This window comes from Manis pentadactyla, chromosome 9, assembly GCF_030020395.1.
Source record: "Manis pentadactyla isolate mManPen7 chromosome 9, mManPen7.hap1, whole genome shotgun sequence".
Lineage (NCBI taxonomy): Eukaryota > Metazoa > Chordata > Mammalia > Pholidota > Manidae > Manis > Manis pentadactyla.
In genome coordinates this window covers 23,894,959-23,910,677 of record NC_080027.1, presented here as the reverse complement: position 1 = coordinate 23,910,677, position 15,719 = coordinate 23,894,959, and the positions used below count along the sequence as shown (strand labels likewise).

The window sequence follows — 15,719 nt, the reverse complement described above, 5'->3', positions numbered from 1 at the left end:
CACCATGCTTCCAAAAATAAAGAAGGAAAAGGCCATCTAACCCATAGAAGAAGGAGTTGATATAAATAGTTTTAACAGAAAAAGAAATTCAAATGTCTCTTACACATCTGAAAAGATGCTCACCTTCACTCGTAGTCAGAGGGAAAAAAAAAATACACTGAGATGCCATTTCTTATCAAATTGGCAAAAAAATTTAAGTTCGACTACATACTCTGTTGGCAAGGCTCTGGGAACACAGTCAATCTCATTTGTTGCTGTGAGAATGCAAGTTGATAAAACTTTTGGGGAGGAGAATGTGGAAATACCTAGCAAAACTGTATGAACACTGGTCCTTTGATTCAGCAATCTGAATTCTAGGGACCCAAATACATGATAGCAAAAATAGGTAAAGACATGGGCACACAGCTCTTCACCACACACTCTAAGAGCAAAAACTGGAAGCACCTTAAAAGAACCTCAGGGGAGGACTGGTTGGATTAACTATGATGCATCTTCCCCATGGAAGAAGATCGCTGTACTGCTGTGGAGTGGCCTCTGGTTATAATGCAGTTCCTCAACAACAACACTGTTGACATTTTGGGTCAGATAGCTCCTCGATGCAGGGGGCCGCCCTGTGCATTGCGGGATTTTCAGCAGCATCCCTGGCCCCCTACCCACTAGATGCCAAGACTCCCTCAACCCGTGGCTGTGACAACCCCCAAATGTCTCCAGACACTGCCATATGTCCTCTGGGGGGACAAAGTCATGCCCAGTTGAGAACCATTGATACAGTGTTAAGTGGAATAGCATGTTGGGGGAAATTGTATACAATATATTTACATTAATGTAACAGATGGGTAAAACATAGCCTTAATTTTTTTAAATCCTTACCTGTAGAAGAAGGAGAGAATAGTGGGAAGTAGAAAGATACAGAAGCTATACTTCTTCATACCTTTTTAGTGAAGTTGACATTGGTACTCTTACATATAATATAAAACAAATTAAATGTTAAAAAGTCAAGTTTCAAATTTGAGAGGTAAATGGGAGCAAATGAACTTGTGTATGTATCCAGTTGGTAGCATATCTACATAGAGAAAAATACTAGGTGACTTAAAACATACTAATTTGGCTGCGTGTCCCCACTGGGATAAATCCCAAGGACCAAAAGAACTAAAAATATTAAATATTAAATTGTTTTGGATGCTCATAATTGTGAGGTAATTATAATGACAATGTTAGTTTGTTATTCTGAGACTTCTGTGCATGTATTTCAGATAAAGCAATGGTTGATTATTATACATCATTGAGCATGTGGGATTTCAGCCTGGGGTTTTAGCTGGGGCACAAACGTAAAAAGAATGAGATTAAGTAAAACCTAATTGTGAATTGGGAGTATCAGCATGAATTCATGAAATAATAACAACAAAAATCTTTGCTGACTCTGTCCACTGGGAAAAATCTAGCCATATTAGCAAACCCAATAGGCCTAAGGATCCCTAGCCCCATTTCTAGCTAAAAGAAACCCATGCTTTTTGAAGAAATGGGTAATTCAGGACTGGGACAGGAAATGTGTAAGGTGAACCTGGAAAAAATTACCAATAGCAATTAGTAGAAAGCCAAGAAGCTACCAAAGACCATTACGATTGTGTCCAAAGATCTCAAGAGCCAACTTTGAAGAGGCTCCCTCTAGCTAAGGGAAGACCACTTATGCATCAGTAAGTAGGAGTAGATACATAATCACATTGGAATAAACTCATGAGCTCATAGTGATGCTTCTAATTAATACCTCATTGATCACTTCAGGAAGAGCTAGAGAACCAAGACATTATTTTGAACCAACAAAGGGAAATAATTTAGTATTTATTCTGTCTTTCCTACATGAAACATACTTCACTGTAACCAAATTAACTGAAGTTTCTTCTTAGAACTATTCTAGCTAATAAATGAGGATGAAATCAGAGAATTAAAGGATGATCATTTTGCAGTTTCCATGAATTAAAGTTATCTGTGTAATGATCATCAATATCACATAACAAGAGAACCAGATTCTGTGCATCTCCAGATGGACATGCACTCTGTCATTCATGAGGGATTTTTGTCGGGAAAGAAAAAGAAGAAGAAAAAAAGGGAATGGAATTGAATCTAATCAAGTCTCCTAGATCAAACTATCAACTTAGAAGAAATACAGGGAAAAGAGGAACATGCAGAACAAAACCGTGGGGAGGCAATGAGCAAAATTCAAACCGCAGCACTTAGAGAAAATGGCAGTTTCTTCAGTGCCAACAATAGCAACGCAAAGGTTGCAAGAAGATAAGGGGAGAGCCTAAAACTTAAAAGATAATTAAAAGACATATCAACTAAGTGCAATGTTTGGACATTATTTGCATATCCTGATTAAAGGAAACTAGCTTTCTTTTTACAAATATATGTAACACACTTTTAAAAAAATTCCAGAAATATGAACACCAACTGAACATTTAATATTAAGGAATTGTTTTCTCTGTGTTAGGTGCAATATTAGTATAGTGTGTGTGTATAGTTTAAACAGAGTCCCTACCTTTTACAGATATGTAGTGAAATTATATGATGGCTGAAATTTGCTTCAAAGTAATACGGGGAGCAGATGGGGACAACAGGCACATGGATGAATCAAGATAAGCCATAATTGATCGTTGTCAAAGCTGAGTGGCGAATATGTGAGGGTTCTTTATTACTTATTTTCTTACTGTGATTTATATTATTTATATCTGCCTCAAGTTTTGTATAGTAAAATACTCTGTAAAAGAAATCAACCTGGGAATGTCATATTTTAGCTATCACTAGTACCGGGATCTTTGATAGGCTCCTGGCACCTGCAGGGCAGCGCTGTGCATGGACACCGCAGCTGAGAAGCTCTGCTTCCTCTGAAGATACCACCCATAGGCTCATTCCTCCCTTTCCTGTGCCTCTTGTTACTCTTCCCACCCTGTCACTGCCTCCACATTAAGTCCACTCTAGGCCCATAACAAGAACTTAAGATAATAGGAACTTAACATGCTAAGGTCACCTTGTGATCTCTTAAACTGTCCTCAAATAGTCCTGTGGAATTATCCCCCCCCAGGGTGCCATCTCAGCTGTTCAATTAATAGTGAGAATATTGATCAGCTCATAGTTTGTGTTCCTGCTAGTGTGAAGTACTGGTTAATTATCAACCTCTAATTACAGAGTGTTTTCTCTTGAGATCTTCCTACATACTGAGATAGCTGCTGGAAGCTGGGATCCGAGGACATGGAGGGAAGAGAGAGGGAGCGGACCTCTGTTAGCAATGAATGAACTGGTATTAGTCGTCACTCTTGTCTTCTTTTAACAATAGGTATTCATCAAGGTGCTGGATAATAATGATAATGGCCCAGAATTTTCCCAGCCGAATTACGACGTGACGATTTCCGAGGATGTGCTTCCAGATACAGAGATATTGCAGATTGAAGCCACGGACAGAGACGAGAAGCACAAGCTGAGCTATACTGTGCACAGCAGCATCGACTCCATCAGCATGAGAAAATTCCGGATCGACCCCAGCACTGGAGTGCTCTACACGGCGGAGAGACTGGACCATGAGGCCCAGGACAAGCACATTCTCAACATAATGGTAGGTCCAAACTGCTCACCTGCTCTCCTGGCAGAATCATTGACCATTTGAGGACTGACACATTATAGTCTTCAGAAGTCCAGGGCCCTCACATTTTGTAAGTAGCCATGAATTTGGTCTTTCCACAGCAGGATTGTGTTGATTTTTCAGATAGTGACTCCTTGTTTTTGCCAAACTGAAAGATGAAATGAGTTCTGGCTGCTCAGTAAAAACTGCTGATAGACTGACTGTGAGGGAAGGAGCCGGCCCTGTTTCCATACATCTCCCAGGTTATAGTATCAGGTCATATCCAGAAGATTTTGGGGAAAAGCTTAAAAGAGGTTCCTTGAGAAGTTAATCACAAGGGTAGTGATTTGCTCAGCCTATGCAATACTCAGTCCTTAGAAACGTTTAGAGAACTGGTTTGCTACTTATTTCGCTGTCCCCAGTCCCAGTAATAAATGGTGACACACAGAAGAGATCTCAAAATACACTGAAGCCTGCAGGGAACATTACAGATAAATTTGGGTTCATGGGGCCTCCAAATTATATAAAAGTTGCTTTAGTTTTAGAGTGAAGTTTGCCTAGGTCACCTAATTGGGAAAGAGAGATGAATGAGAAACATCCCTGATTAGTTTATGGCCCAAAGTCTGTCCCTTTAACCATCCGAGAACCCTGTGGGCAGCTGCACAGTTGCAGCCTAACAAACCCCTTGCGTTCCTTAAGACCAGGCAGGATGCCGGACACTTCATCTTGTGTACTGACTGACTTTAAGACATACTAAGAGGCCAACAATTCCCAAGAAGGTGAAAGTAATGTTTCACTAAGTGCTCCCCTTCCTTCCCAAGTCTAGTAACCTTCCTGGGCCAGAGGACTCTGAGTACCATGCTGGCTACTGTGGTTTGCAGGGGAGGCTCCAGAGAGCAGACATCAGGTCCAAACATCATTTAACAGATACTTCTCCAGCACATACTATGTGCCAAGTACTGTTCCAGGAACTGAGGAGATAAAGGAGACACAGTCCCTGCACCCTTAGACAGTCCTCAGTTTCCATGAACCCAGAGGACAGCGTTCGGCTTTGTGCTTGGGTGCAGCAGGCCAGTCTGCAGACAGGGAGTTAACACCCCCACAGACCTAATGCCAGCAACTAACTCTGTTCTCACAATTCTTCACATCATTTCTGTTCATTCTTTCCTTAACAGCCTTGAGTTTGGTCACCCTGTACCACTTACCATTTATGTAACCGCATATTCAGGGCAAACAAGTCCTTTTTGATGCCTTTCTCCAAGCGAAGCCATTGCAGTCATTTTGTGCATCCTTCCAGGTCCTGTTTCTGAAAAGCCTTTTCCCTTTGATGGCTCTTCTCAATACATTTTCTAATGTCTTCGCTTCTCTCTGAAGTCATGGAGCCTAAAATTGTACAAATGAAAAGTACACATTTGATTAGTACTACCTAAAATTAGAGCAAAATCATGTGGTCAGAGCTAACAAATCAATTATTTGCAAGCTCCTGCCATATGCACACCAGGGGAAACTTCAAAGCATTCAGGCAAGGTTCTGTCACAATGAGGGCCTCTCATTTCATAAATTAAGATTCAGTTCCTCACCTTCCCAGTAATCAGAGCTCATCCTCAGTCCTGAGCCTTTGCACATACTGGCTCTTTTTGCCTGAACTGTGTGTCCCACACCACCACTACCACCATTTTACCACTTCTACTTATTTGTCACCACTTCCAAGAAGCTGAATGTTAGGTTCTTCTCACTACTCACTCCCATCCTAGCCCTTAACCACCAGGCCTTATACATCTCAATTTACTGGTTTATGTTCCCCAACCAACTATTAGCTTCTCCAGGGCAAGGGCTGCAGGTCTATCCCCTGCTGGACCTCCAGAGTCAAGCCAGGGACTTGACAGATAATGGGTGGCAATAAATGTTTGTTGAATGAATGAATGAATGGCAGTTTCTGCATTGCATTCGTTAATTCCACTTGTTAGTTTCTCCTTCAGAAGAGCCTCCAGCCCCCATTCTATTAGCAGCTGTATATACACAGATACCAAGGAGATAGTGGCTGAGGCACTGGGGGAAGGTGGGAGGCAGCAGGGAGGACAGGGGAAAGTGCTGGGTCTCTGATGTCCAGGCATCAGTTACATAGACACAGACTGAGCAGCATCAGCCCTGCATAATGCTGAGCAAGAAAGATATGGCCTCTACTCTCACTGTGTTCAGTCCTTGCCCTCCCATGACAACACCACCATTTATTGAGCACCTACTGTGTGCCTGGGACTGGGTCAAGCACTCCGTGTGAGTTATTTCATTTTGTTTTCACCACAGACATAGTCGAGTAAGTTTCTTTGCAGTAAAAGATTTTAGTCCTGTCACTTCTTGTGTTTTGCCTAAAGGTCAGAGATCAGGAGTTTCCTTATAGAAGAAACTTGGCTCGAGTCATTGTGAACGTGGAAGATGCTAATGATCACAGTCCTTATTTCACCAACCCCCTCTATGAAGCATCCGTGTTTGAATCGGCGGCTCTGGGATCAGCTGTGCTGCAAGTGACGGCTCTGGACAAAGACAGAGGGGAGAATGCAGAGCTCATCTACTCCATTGAGGCAGGTGAGAGCCGTCGCAGACCGCAGCGTGATGCATGGCATTCAACCCCCACTAGTATTTATGACCGTGTCAAATTTGCAGTTACCGCTGGAATGTCCCCAGATGAGTATTTTGGCCAAGCAGCTGCCCTCTTGGCGTGAGAATGGTATATAAAGTTCGTGGCGTTTCTGTAGTATGCTTGCCATCACTGACAGTGAGGAAAGAGTTTTGTTCTACTGTGTCATTTGCAGATTTTTCTGGCATGGAGAAGAGAGAAGAAATGGCTGATAAACTCACTGGCTTTGACCTATGAGTCCACAAGCCATGGCCTCAGACTAAAATAACCAGAGTCTGCCATCGTTTGAGGGCTGCCAGACTCTTCTGTGAATTGCATCATATAGGTCTTTATTTACTTGCCAGTGAGGGAGCTGTAGACTTCAGAAATTCCTACACCCCGACAATTTGTACAAGTTCACTTCACTGGAGGCCATCAGAGCAGCCGAGTACTCGGTAGGGAGTGAACTGCCTGCTTCACCTGCAGATGAATAAATATATACTCTTGTTAAACTTGGGCTTTTTAAAAATCAATTTGAATATCTACAAGGCAAGACCGTACTTTCCTGATGATTTGAAGATGCACAGGTGGAATATATTTATGAAAGCAGAGATGAGTGTCCAAGCAAGGGATAGGACTGTGAGCCCCAAAATTACAAAATATCTTTTATCTGCTCTATTTTCCCTTCCCTTCTTCTGTCTTTTTTGAATATTCAAGCCACATATTTCCAAAATGTTCTGCAACATTATGTCTGTCGTGCATAAAGCCAAATGCTGTCTCCTCTCATGCCAGCGCTGGAAAGCCTTCTTTCCTGTGATTTAAATGTGGAGCATTTTTGTAAGTGGTTGAATTAAAATATGAATGCTAGAATGACAGTTTTAGGACCAAAAAAAATATTAGAAAAAGAAAAGCCAACAACCTTTTTTTTTAAGCTGCTCCATCAAATAATAATCAAACTATTTCCTACCTTAGACATCCACATTTTATATAAGTCTAAGCTAAGGTCTATACAAAAAAAAGAAAGAAAGAAAAGGTGTTGGTTCCTAGCAGCCAGATACCCTAAGCAAATTAGTTCATTTGTTTTCTGGATTTCCATGTAATTTCCTTTCAACCTAATGCCCGACCAGTACTTTTTAAAAAATGCTTTTTGCATCTTTTGCTTATCACAGGACATTTTTCTTAATTATATAATCAGTGTTCTTCTAGTTCCACAAATAACATAAGGAACCTTCTTTTACGAAAACAAATATTTAAATAACATTAAAGAAAATATCACCTAATCCAACAACTCTTCATATTCTTTCTACATTTTTTTCCTAATCACGTTTTTTTCTTTTCCCCATATTCATTTATGCATATACATTGTTTCATTTTGTTTTTATTATTTCCATATAGGGTTTTATTTCTACCTTTCTAACTTAACATTTTCTAAGCATTTATCTGTGTGTCTACTTGCTTTTTATATTTGTCCTTTGTCTCTTATATAGACAGATAGTTTTTGAACCAACTTAGAGGTTGGCAAAGAGTAAGAGTAATTTGAAAACCATATGAAAACACTGGCTCCATTATCTTTTAACTTCCACAGAATACAGCATGGTGCTGGACATAGAGAAGGGAGCCAATTATTCTTTAGTAGTTGACAAAAACTAGAGAGAAAAGTTATTGCCTTAAAACATCTTTTATGGAGAAAACTCGAATTTCCAGAAACCCACTGGTATCCTGAAAAATGACTTTTGAGTGTATGTGCAAAAAGCTAATGAGGTTTCAGTGTAGACAGTAAATCTCAGGTGGTCCCTGGGTCTCTTCATGGACAGACAGACCTACCCTAGGCCTGGATAGGTCCTAGCAAAGCCAGTTTCTTCCCAGATGGTGAAAGGAGAGGTGGATCCCACAGGCATCAGCATTTCGTAGCAAATGAAAAGTGGTTGTGGAAAGTATATATCACTTAAGTTCTCTCACAAACCTCAGATAAGCAAGATTTTACTCTGTTTGTGGGTGGGCCATAAATTTTCTGTCTCCTTCCTGGCCTCTCCTATAACTGCTGAAGCTTCTTATTTTGGCCCAAAGGGCTGAGGTGGAATTCTAATGCAGAACCTCAGGTCTTACATTTAGTTCAGGTGTATGTTTTATACCAACAGTAGCTCCTGGATGGCTCTGAGACAGGACAGGACAGGAAAGACCAGGACTAGGAACTGAGTTAGGATGGGGGCATGTCAGATGCTAAGATGCACACAGATAGAGAATTAAAAATCTTTTTTATTTTTTAGCTCTCTCTCTCCTGTCAATCATTCAACAGATATTTATTGAGCACCCTCTTTGTACCAGGACTGTGCTGAGTACTAGATAAATAATGATAAGTAAGATGAGCACAGCTTTTGCTCAGCTGCCAGAAGTCTGGAATGAAGCCATAGATTCCAAGAAAACAAGCAGAGGTTAATTTCCAAGGACTCAAGTGTAGCAGGAGAGAATGAACAGGAACTGGGTTCTAAGAAAATGGGATGGTGTTGTTGAAGAAGGAAAGCATCAAAAAGCCCACCTGGGACCTGAATATAAGCACAGCCTCCTGGAAGGGTGCAGTAAGCTTGTGAGCAGCCATGGGACAGCTGGGTTATGAAGTTCTGTTCGAGGTCAGAAGCTGACTCCCCTTCATCGCTGATGTGTATGACTTGCTGGGTATTAAGAAATACGCTGAGCCTAGAGTGAGAAAGGACTTAGCTCCAAACTCTGCTGTAGGGCACCAGAATCAGTGACCCCAGAGAGACTTGGCTCTATGGCAGTCACCATTCAGAGTTGCATGTTGGTATCATTACTGGAAGGTGACCATTGCTCAGATGTCTCTCTATTTTCCTCCTCTGAGATGTTGATGTGAAATATTCCTGCCTCCTTGCAAGGGTCTATGAATCAAATCTTGGATTCAGACTCAATTCCATGGTGCTATTAAAAATTTACAAGCTTGCTTATGAGATCATGGAATTTCTTGTTGTTGTGATCACAAAAGTGGTCATGTTTAGGAGGCAAAGTGGAAAATCATACTGACATCAAAGACATCATTGTTTGTATTTATTTCCTCCCAGATTTGTTGAGCAATAATTGGCATACACCACTGTATTTAAGTTTAAGGCATACAGCATGATGGTTTGATTTACATACATTGTGAAATGATTAGCACTATAGGCTCAGCTAATATAAGATGTTCTTATGTAAATACAATAAAAAGAAAAGGAAAGAAAGGAATAGGAAAGAAATTTTTGGCCTTGTGACAAGAAGTGTTAGGATCTGCTCTCTTAACAACTTCCCTGTATGTCATGCAGCCTTGATAACTGTAGCCGTCATGTTGTATGTTAGATCCCTAGTACTTACTTATCTTATACCTGGAAGTTTATACCTTTTGAGTACCTGCCTCTGATTCCTCCTTCTCCTTTCCCCCATCTCTGGTAACCACAAGTCTGATCTCTTTTTCTGTAAGTTTGGTTGGGGGCCTGTGGTGGGAGAGGGTTGATTTTGTTTTGTTTAGATTCCACGTATAAGTGAGATCATACAGTATTTTCTTTCTCTGACTTTATAACATTGCTTAGTACTCACATTTTGGGGCTGGAATAAAATCCATACCTCTTTATTAAGCTTACTTCCACTTTAAAAATAAGCATGTATTTTATAGAAATAGATTTTATAGGAACATGACTCTTTTGTTTACAGACATGGAAAAGTTCACTTAAAAAGTATGTAGTGAGAAGTCTGTGTATTTGCTGTATATTCTAACAGACACCTATAACTGCCCTCCCTCTCAATTTGGATCTTATCTTAATGATAATTTAACATGTAAACTGTCTACATGTCTGCCATACTAAGGTAGTTCAAAAAGAAAGAAAAGTCCAAATATAATTGAATAGCCAAAATTTCTGACTTTTGATTTAAAAGAATCTAGACCACCCCAGATCCCACACATCTCAAAGGCAGAGCTCTAAACTCCTCGTGTCACAGGTCATAGCCCTTCTCGTTTTGGCTGTGTCAATGTGGGATACCAGTTTCTCAATTTCATAAAGGCTATGCATCAAGTTCTTGGTTTCAGTGCCAGTTCATATTATCAATAGTTTCTGAGTTCACCAGAAGCCTTACAAATGCTTGATGCGTAGAATGGTTACAGATTAAAGCAACCACTGTGTAATTTTTTTTATATGTTTAGTTTTACGCCTGTTTGTGCATGTGTGCATGTTGGGATGTGGGCAGGTGTAGAAGGGTAGCCAGAAAACATCCTCACATCTTATAAAGCAAACCGGGCTTGGGAAGAATTCCTCATGCCTGAACAACACCCCCTCACCAAAGTAGTTTTGAGGATGAAGTCAATTTCAGTAGGATGAAGTAATCCTAATACCATGCACCAAAGCTTAACTTTGGGATAATCTGAAACCAAATGACTATGTTACAGAGTTCTATTACCAATTGCTACAGCCCTCTTTCTCATAATATTGAACACAGAATTTGGCACTGGTTTAGTATAAATATCTTCTTACCAGTGACATCTGCATAAGCCAGCCCAATCCACTCCCCTTCTAACAAGGCTGGGAAAACGTAAGTCCTAAACATTCTTAACAGAAAGCCTCTCCTACAAACTCTTATTTACAGCTTCAGTGTCCACAGTATTGCGTTATTGTTGTGGTCGATGTGGATTAACTGATCTGAAATTCACAATGTTACTGAAAGACTCATTTCAATTGCTTTTGAATACCCAGGAACAAGAAGTCTCTCATTTTATTCCAGAATAAAATGGAATGAATACAAATAATTGCTTACCACCTACCACGTTGCATAGAGAAGCCTTTAGATGAAGAGTTCATCTTCAAAAACTGACTGGTAACTCATTTCCCCATTGATTTCTATATTGTAGGGAACACGGGGAACACGTTTAAGATCGAACCGGTCCTGGGCATCATCACTGTTTCCAAAGAACCAGACATGGCAACAATGGGTCAGTTTGTGCTGTCTGTCAAAGTCACGGATCAGGGATCCCCGCCAATGTCTGCCACTGCAATTGTGCGCATTTCTGTCACCATGTCAGATAATTCTCAGCCCAAGTTCATGCACAAAGACTACCAAGCAGAAGTAAATGAAAATGTGGATATTGGGACATCAGTCATACTAATCTCTGCCATCAGCCAGTCTACCCTCATTTATGACATCAAAGATGGAAATACCAATGGGATCTTTACGGTAAATCCATACTCTGGAGTTATCACCACTCGGAAGGCACTGGATTATGAGCGTGCATCCTCTTATCAGCTCATCGTGCAGGCCACTAACATGGCAGGAATGGCTTCCAATGCCACAGTCAATGTTCAGATTGTTGATGAAAATGATAATGCCCCTGTTTTTCTCTTTTCTCAATATTCGGGCAGCCTAAGTGAGGCTGCCCCAGTCAACAGCATTGTCAGGAGCTTGGATAATAGCCCACTGGTGATTCGTGCCACTGATGCTGACAGCAACCGGAATGCTCTGCTTGTGTATCAGATTGTGGAGTCCATGGCCAAGAAGTTCTTCACAGTGGACTCCAGTACGGGTGCAATCAGAACAATTGCGAACCTGGACCATGAAACCATTGCCCATTTCCATTTTCATGTGCATGTGAGAGACAGTGGTAGCCCCCAGCTGACTGCAGAGAGTCCCGTTGAAGTCAACATAGAAGTGACAGACGTGAACGATAACCCGCCTGTTTTCACACAGGCTGTGTTTGAGACTGTCTTGCTTCTACCTACCTATGTTGGAGTGGAGGTTCTGAAAGTTAGTGCTACAGATCCTGACTCCGAGGTGCCCCCTGAACTGACATACAGCCTAATGGAAGGCAGCTTGGATCATTTTCTAATTGATTCAAATAGTGGAGTACTCACCATAAAAAACAACAACCTCTCCAAAGATCACTACATGCTGATAGCTAAAGTGTCTGATGGAAAGTTCTACAGTACGTCTGTGGTCACCATCTTGGTTAAAGAAGCCATGGACAGTGGCCTCCACTTTACACAAAACTTTTACTCCACCTCAATCTCAGAGAACAACACTAACATAACCAAAGTTGCTATTGTCAATGCCGTTGGAAATCGCCTTAATGAGCCCTTAAAATACAGCATCTTAAATCCAGGAAATAAGTTCAAGATAAAATCTACCTCAGGAGTCATTCAGACCACTGGAGTGCCCTTTGACCGTGAAGAACAGGAGTTATTCGAGCTGGTGGTGGAAGCTAGCCGCGAGCTAGACCATCTGCGGGTGGCTCGGGTGGTGGTCAGGGTTAATATCGAAGACATAAATGACAATTCTCCAGTCTTTGTGGGCCTCCCTTACTATGCTGCTGTACAAGTTGATGCTGAGCCTGGGACTCTGATTTACCAGGTGACAGCCATTGACAAAGATAAAGGTGCAAATGGAGAAGTGACCTATGTCCTACAGGATGACTACGGCCACTTTGAAATTAACCCTAATTCAGGGAACGTTATATTAAAAGAAGCGTTCAACTCCGACTTGTCCAACATTGAGTATGGAGTCACCATCCTAGCCAAGGATGGTGGAAAACCCCCCTTGTCCACATCTGTGGAACTTCCTATCACTGTTGTCAACAAAGCAATGCCTGTGTTTGACAAACCCTTTTATACAGCTTCCGTCGATGAAGACATTGGAATGGACACCCCAATTCTTAGCATCAATGCCACCAGTCCAGAAGGCCAAGGTATCATATATATCATTATTGATGGGGATCTTTATAAACAGTTTAACATTGACTTTGACACTGGGGTCCTGAAAGTCGTGAGCCCTTTGGATTATGAAATTATATCTGCTTACAAGTTGACAGTAAGAGCCAGTGATGCCCTTACTGGTGCCAGGGCTGAAGTCACCATCGACTTGTTAGTTAATGATATAAATGACAACCCCCCTGTTTTCGATCAACCCACATATAATACAACATTATCAGAAGCATCTCTTATTGGGACACCTGTTCTGCAAGTTGTCTCTGCTGATGCAGATTCAGAAAATAATAAACTGGTACATTATCAGATTGTGCAAGATACTTACAACAGCACAGATTATTTTCACATAGATAGCACAAGTGGCTTAATCTTGACAGCACGGATGCTGGACCATGAGTTAGTGCAGCACTGCACCTTGAAAGTCAGAGCCACAGATAATGGCTTCCCATCACTGAGCAGCGAGGTCTTGGTTCATATCTACATCTCAGACATAAATGACAACTCTCCAGTTTTTAATCAGCTCATTTATGAGTCGTATGTGAGTGAATTAGCCCCCCGGGGCCATTTTGTAACTTGTGTGCAAGCCTCTGATGCAGACAGCTCTGATTTTGACCGCTTAGAATATAACATTTTATCTGGGAATGACCGGACGAGCTTTCTGATGGACAGTAGGAATGGGGTCATCACACTGTCCAACCACCGGAAGCAGCGGATGGAACCTCTGTACAGCCTCAATGTGTCAGTCTCTGATGGGTTGTTCACCAGCACAGCACAGGTGCATATCAGAGTCCTCGGGGCTAACCTGTACAGCCCTGCCTTTTCACAAAGCACCTACGTAGCAGAGGTGAGAGAGAATGCGGCCATTGGGACAAAGGTAATTCATGTCCGCACCTCAGACGGGGATCCAGGGATGTATGGGCAGATCAGCTACACCATCATCAATGACTTCGCTAAGGATCGATTCCTCATAGATAGCAATGGACAGGTCATCACTACAGAAAAGCTTGACCGGGAAAACCCTCTGGAAGGAGACATTAGTATTTTTTTGAGGGCCCTCGATGGTGGAGGGAGAACAACTTTCTGCACTGTGAGGGTGATCGTTGTGGATGAAAATGATAATGCTCCCCAGTTCGCGACCGTGGAATACAGAGCCAGCGTCAGGGCCGATGTGGGAAGGGGCCACCTGGTCACTCAGGTTCAAGCCATGGATCCAGACGATGGAGCAAATTCAAGGATTACTTATTCCCTGTATAGTGAGGCCTCGGTTTCGGTGGCTGACCTCCTAGAAATTGATCCTGACAATGGCTGGATGGTCACAAAGGGCAATTTTAACCAGCTGAAGAACACAGTGTTGTCCTTCTTTGTCAAAGCCATAGATGGAGGCATTCCAGTAAAGCACTCTCTCATTCCTGTCTATATCCATGTCGTGCCCCCGGAAACATTCCTGCCTTCATTCACCCAGTCTCAGTATTCTTTCACCATTTCAGAAGATACAGCCATTGGGAGCACAGTAGACACCCTGAGGATTTTGCCCAGCCAGAATGTCAGGTTCACCACAGTGAATGGGGAACGGCCAGAAAATAACAAAGCAGGTGTCTTCATCATAGAACAGGAAACGGGCACAATCAAGCTCGACAAACGTCTTGATCATGAAATCAGCCCAGCTTTCCACTTTAAAGTAGCAGCCACTATACCCCTGGACAAGGTGGACATTGTGTTTACTGTGGACATAGATATCAAGGTGTTGGATTTGAATGACAATAAGCCAGTCTTTGAAACTTCAAGCTACGAGGCCATCTTCATGGAAGGGATGCCCGTTGGCACCAAGCTCACCCAGGTGCGAGCCATTGATACAGACTGGGGAGCCAATGGGCAGGTCACTTATTCCCTCCACTCGGATTCCCAGCCCGAAAAGATAATGGAAGCGTTCAATATTGACAGCAACACAGGCTGGATCAGTACCTTGAAGGACCTGGATCATGAGACAGACCCTTCTTTCACCTTCTCTGTGGTGGCCTCTGACCTGGGAGAAGCCTTCTCCCTTTCCTCCACAGCTCTGGTCTCTGTCAGGGTGACAGATATAAATGACAACGCTCCAGTCTTTGCCCATGAGGTTTACCGAGGGGACGTGAAGGAGAGCGACCCTCCGGGCGAGGTGGTAGCTGTCCTCAGCACCTGGGACAGAGACACCTCCGACATTAATCGCCAAGTGAGCTACCATATTACAGGTGAGTCTACCGCCCTCAATTTGCTCTGCTTCCTAAAGGTGAAAGGTGGCAGGGGTAAGAGCAGGAGAGAAGGAAGAGGAAATGAGGGAGTGGGAGTAATAAAACCTCTGTGGGGCTGAGTAAAAGATCTCTGAGCCGACGTGGTTTTCCAGTGGTCAGTTGTTTGCTAACCCAGCCTTAGTTTGTAGTATATTGGTTTGCCTATGACAGATTACCCAGGTTAGTACCCGGTCCTTGAGTCACTTCTTATCACTTAAAATGGAATCCAGCCAAACATCTCAGCTGAGAAAAAGCAAATAGCTGCTCTTTTTGGTGGAGGGATATGTGTTTAACCATATTCCTGTTTCTTTTTGTAGTGGTAAGAAAATAAATAGCTTGATCCCAGTAAGCCTCACTTACAAGTTTCTCCTGGTAATGAAAACTCATACGCACGCACACGTGCACACATATTCAAATTAGAATGCAGTGTCTGAACTTCTGCTGAAAAATCTGAAGTTAAAACCCCAAGCCAAAGGGTATATTCTTCTGACAGC

General features: G+C 42.2%; 1 protein-coding gene across 4 annotated transcripts in view; it reads left to right on the top strand.

Moving 5' to 3' along the window:
- The window catches only part of FAT3 (FAT atypical cadherin 3), a 603,349-nt gene that overhangs the window by 492,493 nt on the left and 95,137 nt on the right, over window positions 1-15,719 (top strand). For all 4 annotated transcript variants that reach the window (XM_036923269.2, XM_036923272.2, XM_036923270.2 and 1 more), the window contains 3 exons: window positions 3,332-3,607; window positions 5,986-6,196; window positions 11,113-15,186. In XM_036923269.2, coding sequence (XP_036779164.2) covers window positions 3,332-3,607; window positions 5,986-6,196; window positions 11,113-15,186 — 4,561 coding nt within the window. The remainder of the gene's footprint in view (window positions 1-3,331; window positions 3,608-5,985; window positions 6,197-11,112; window positions 15,187-15,719) is intronic.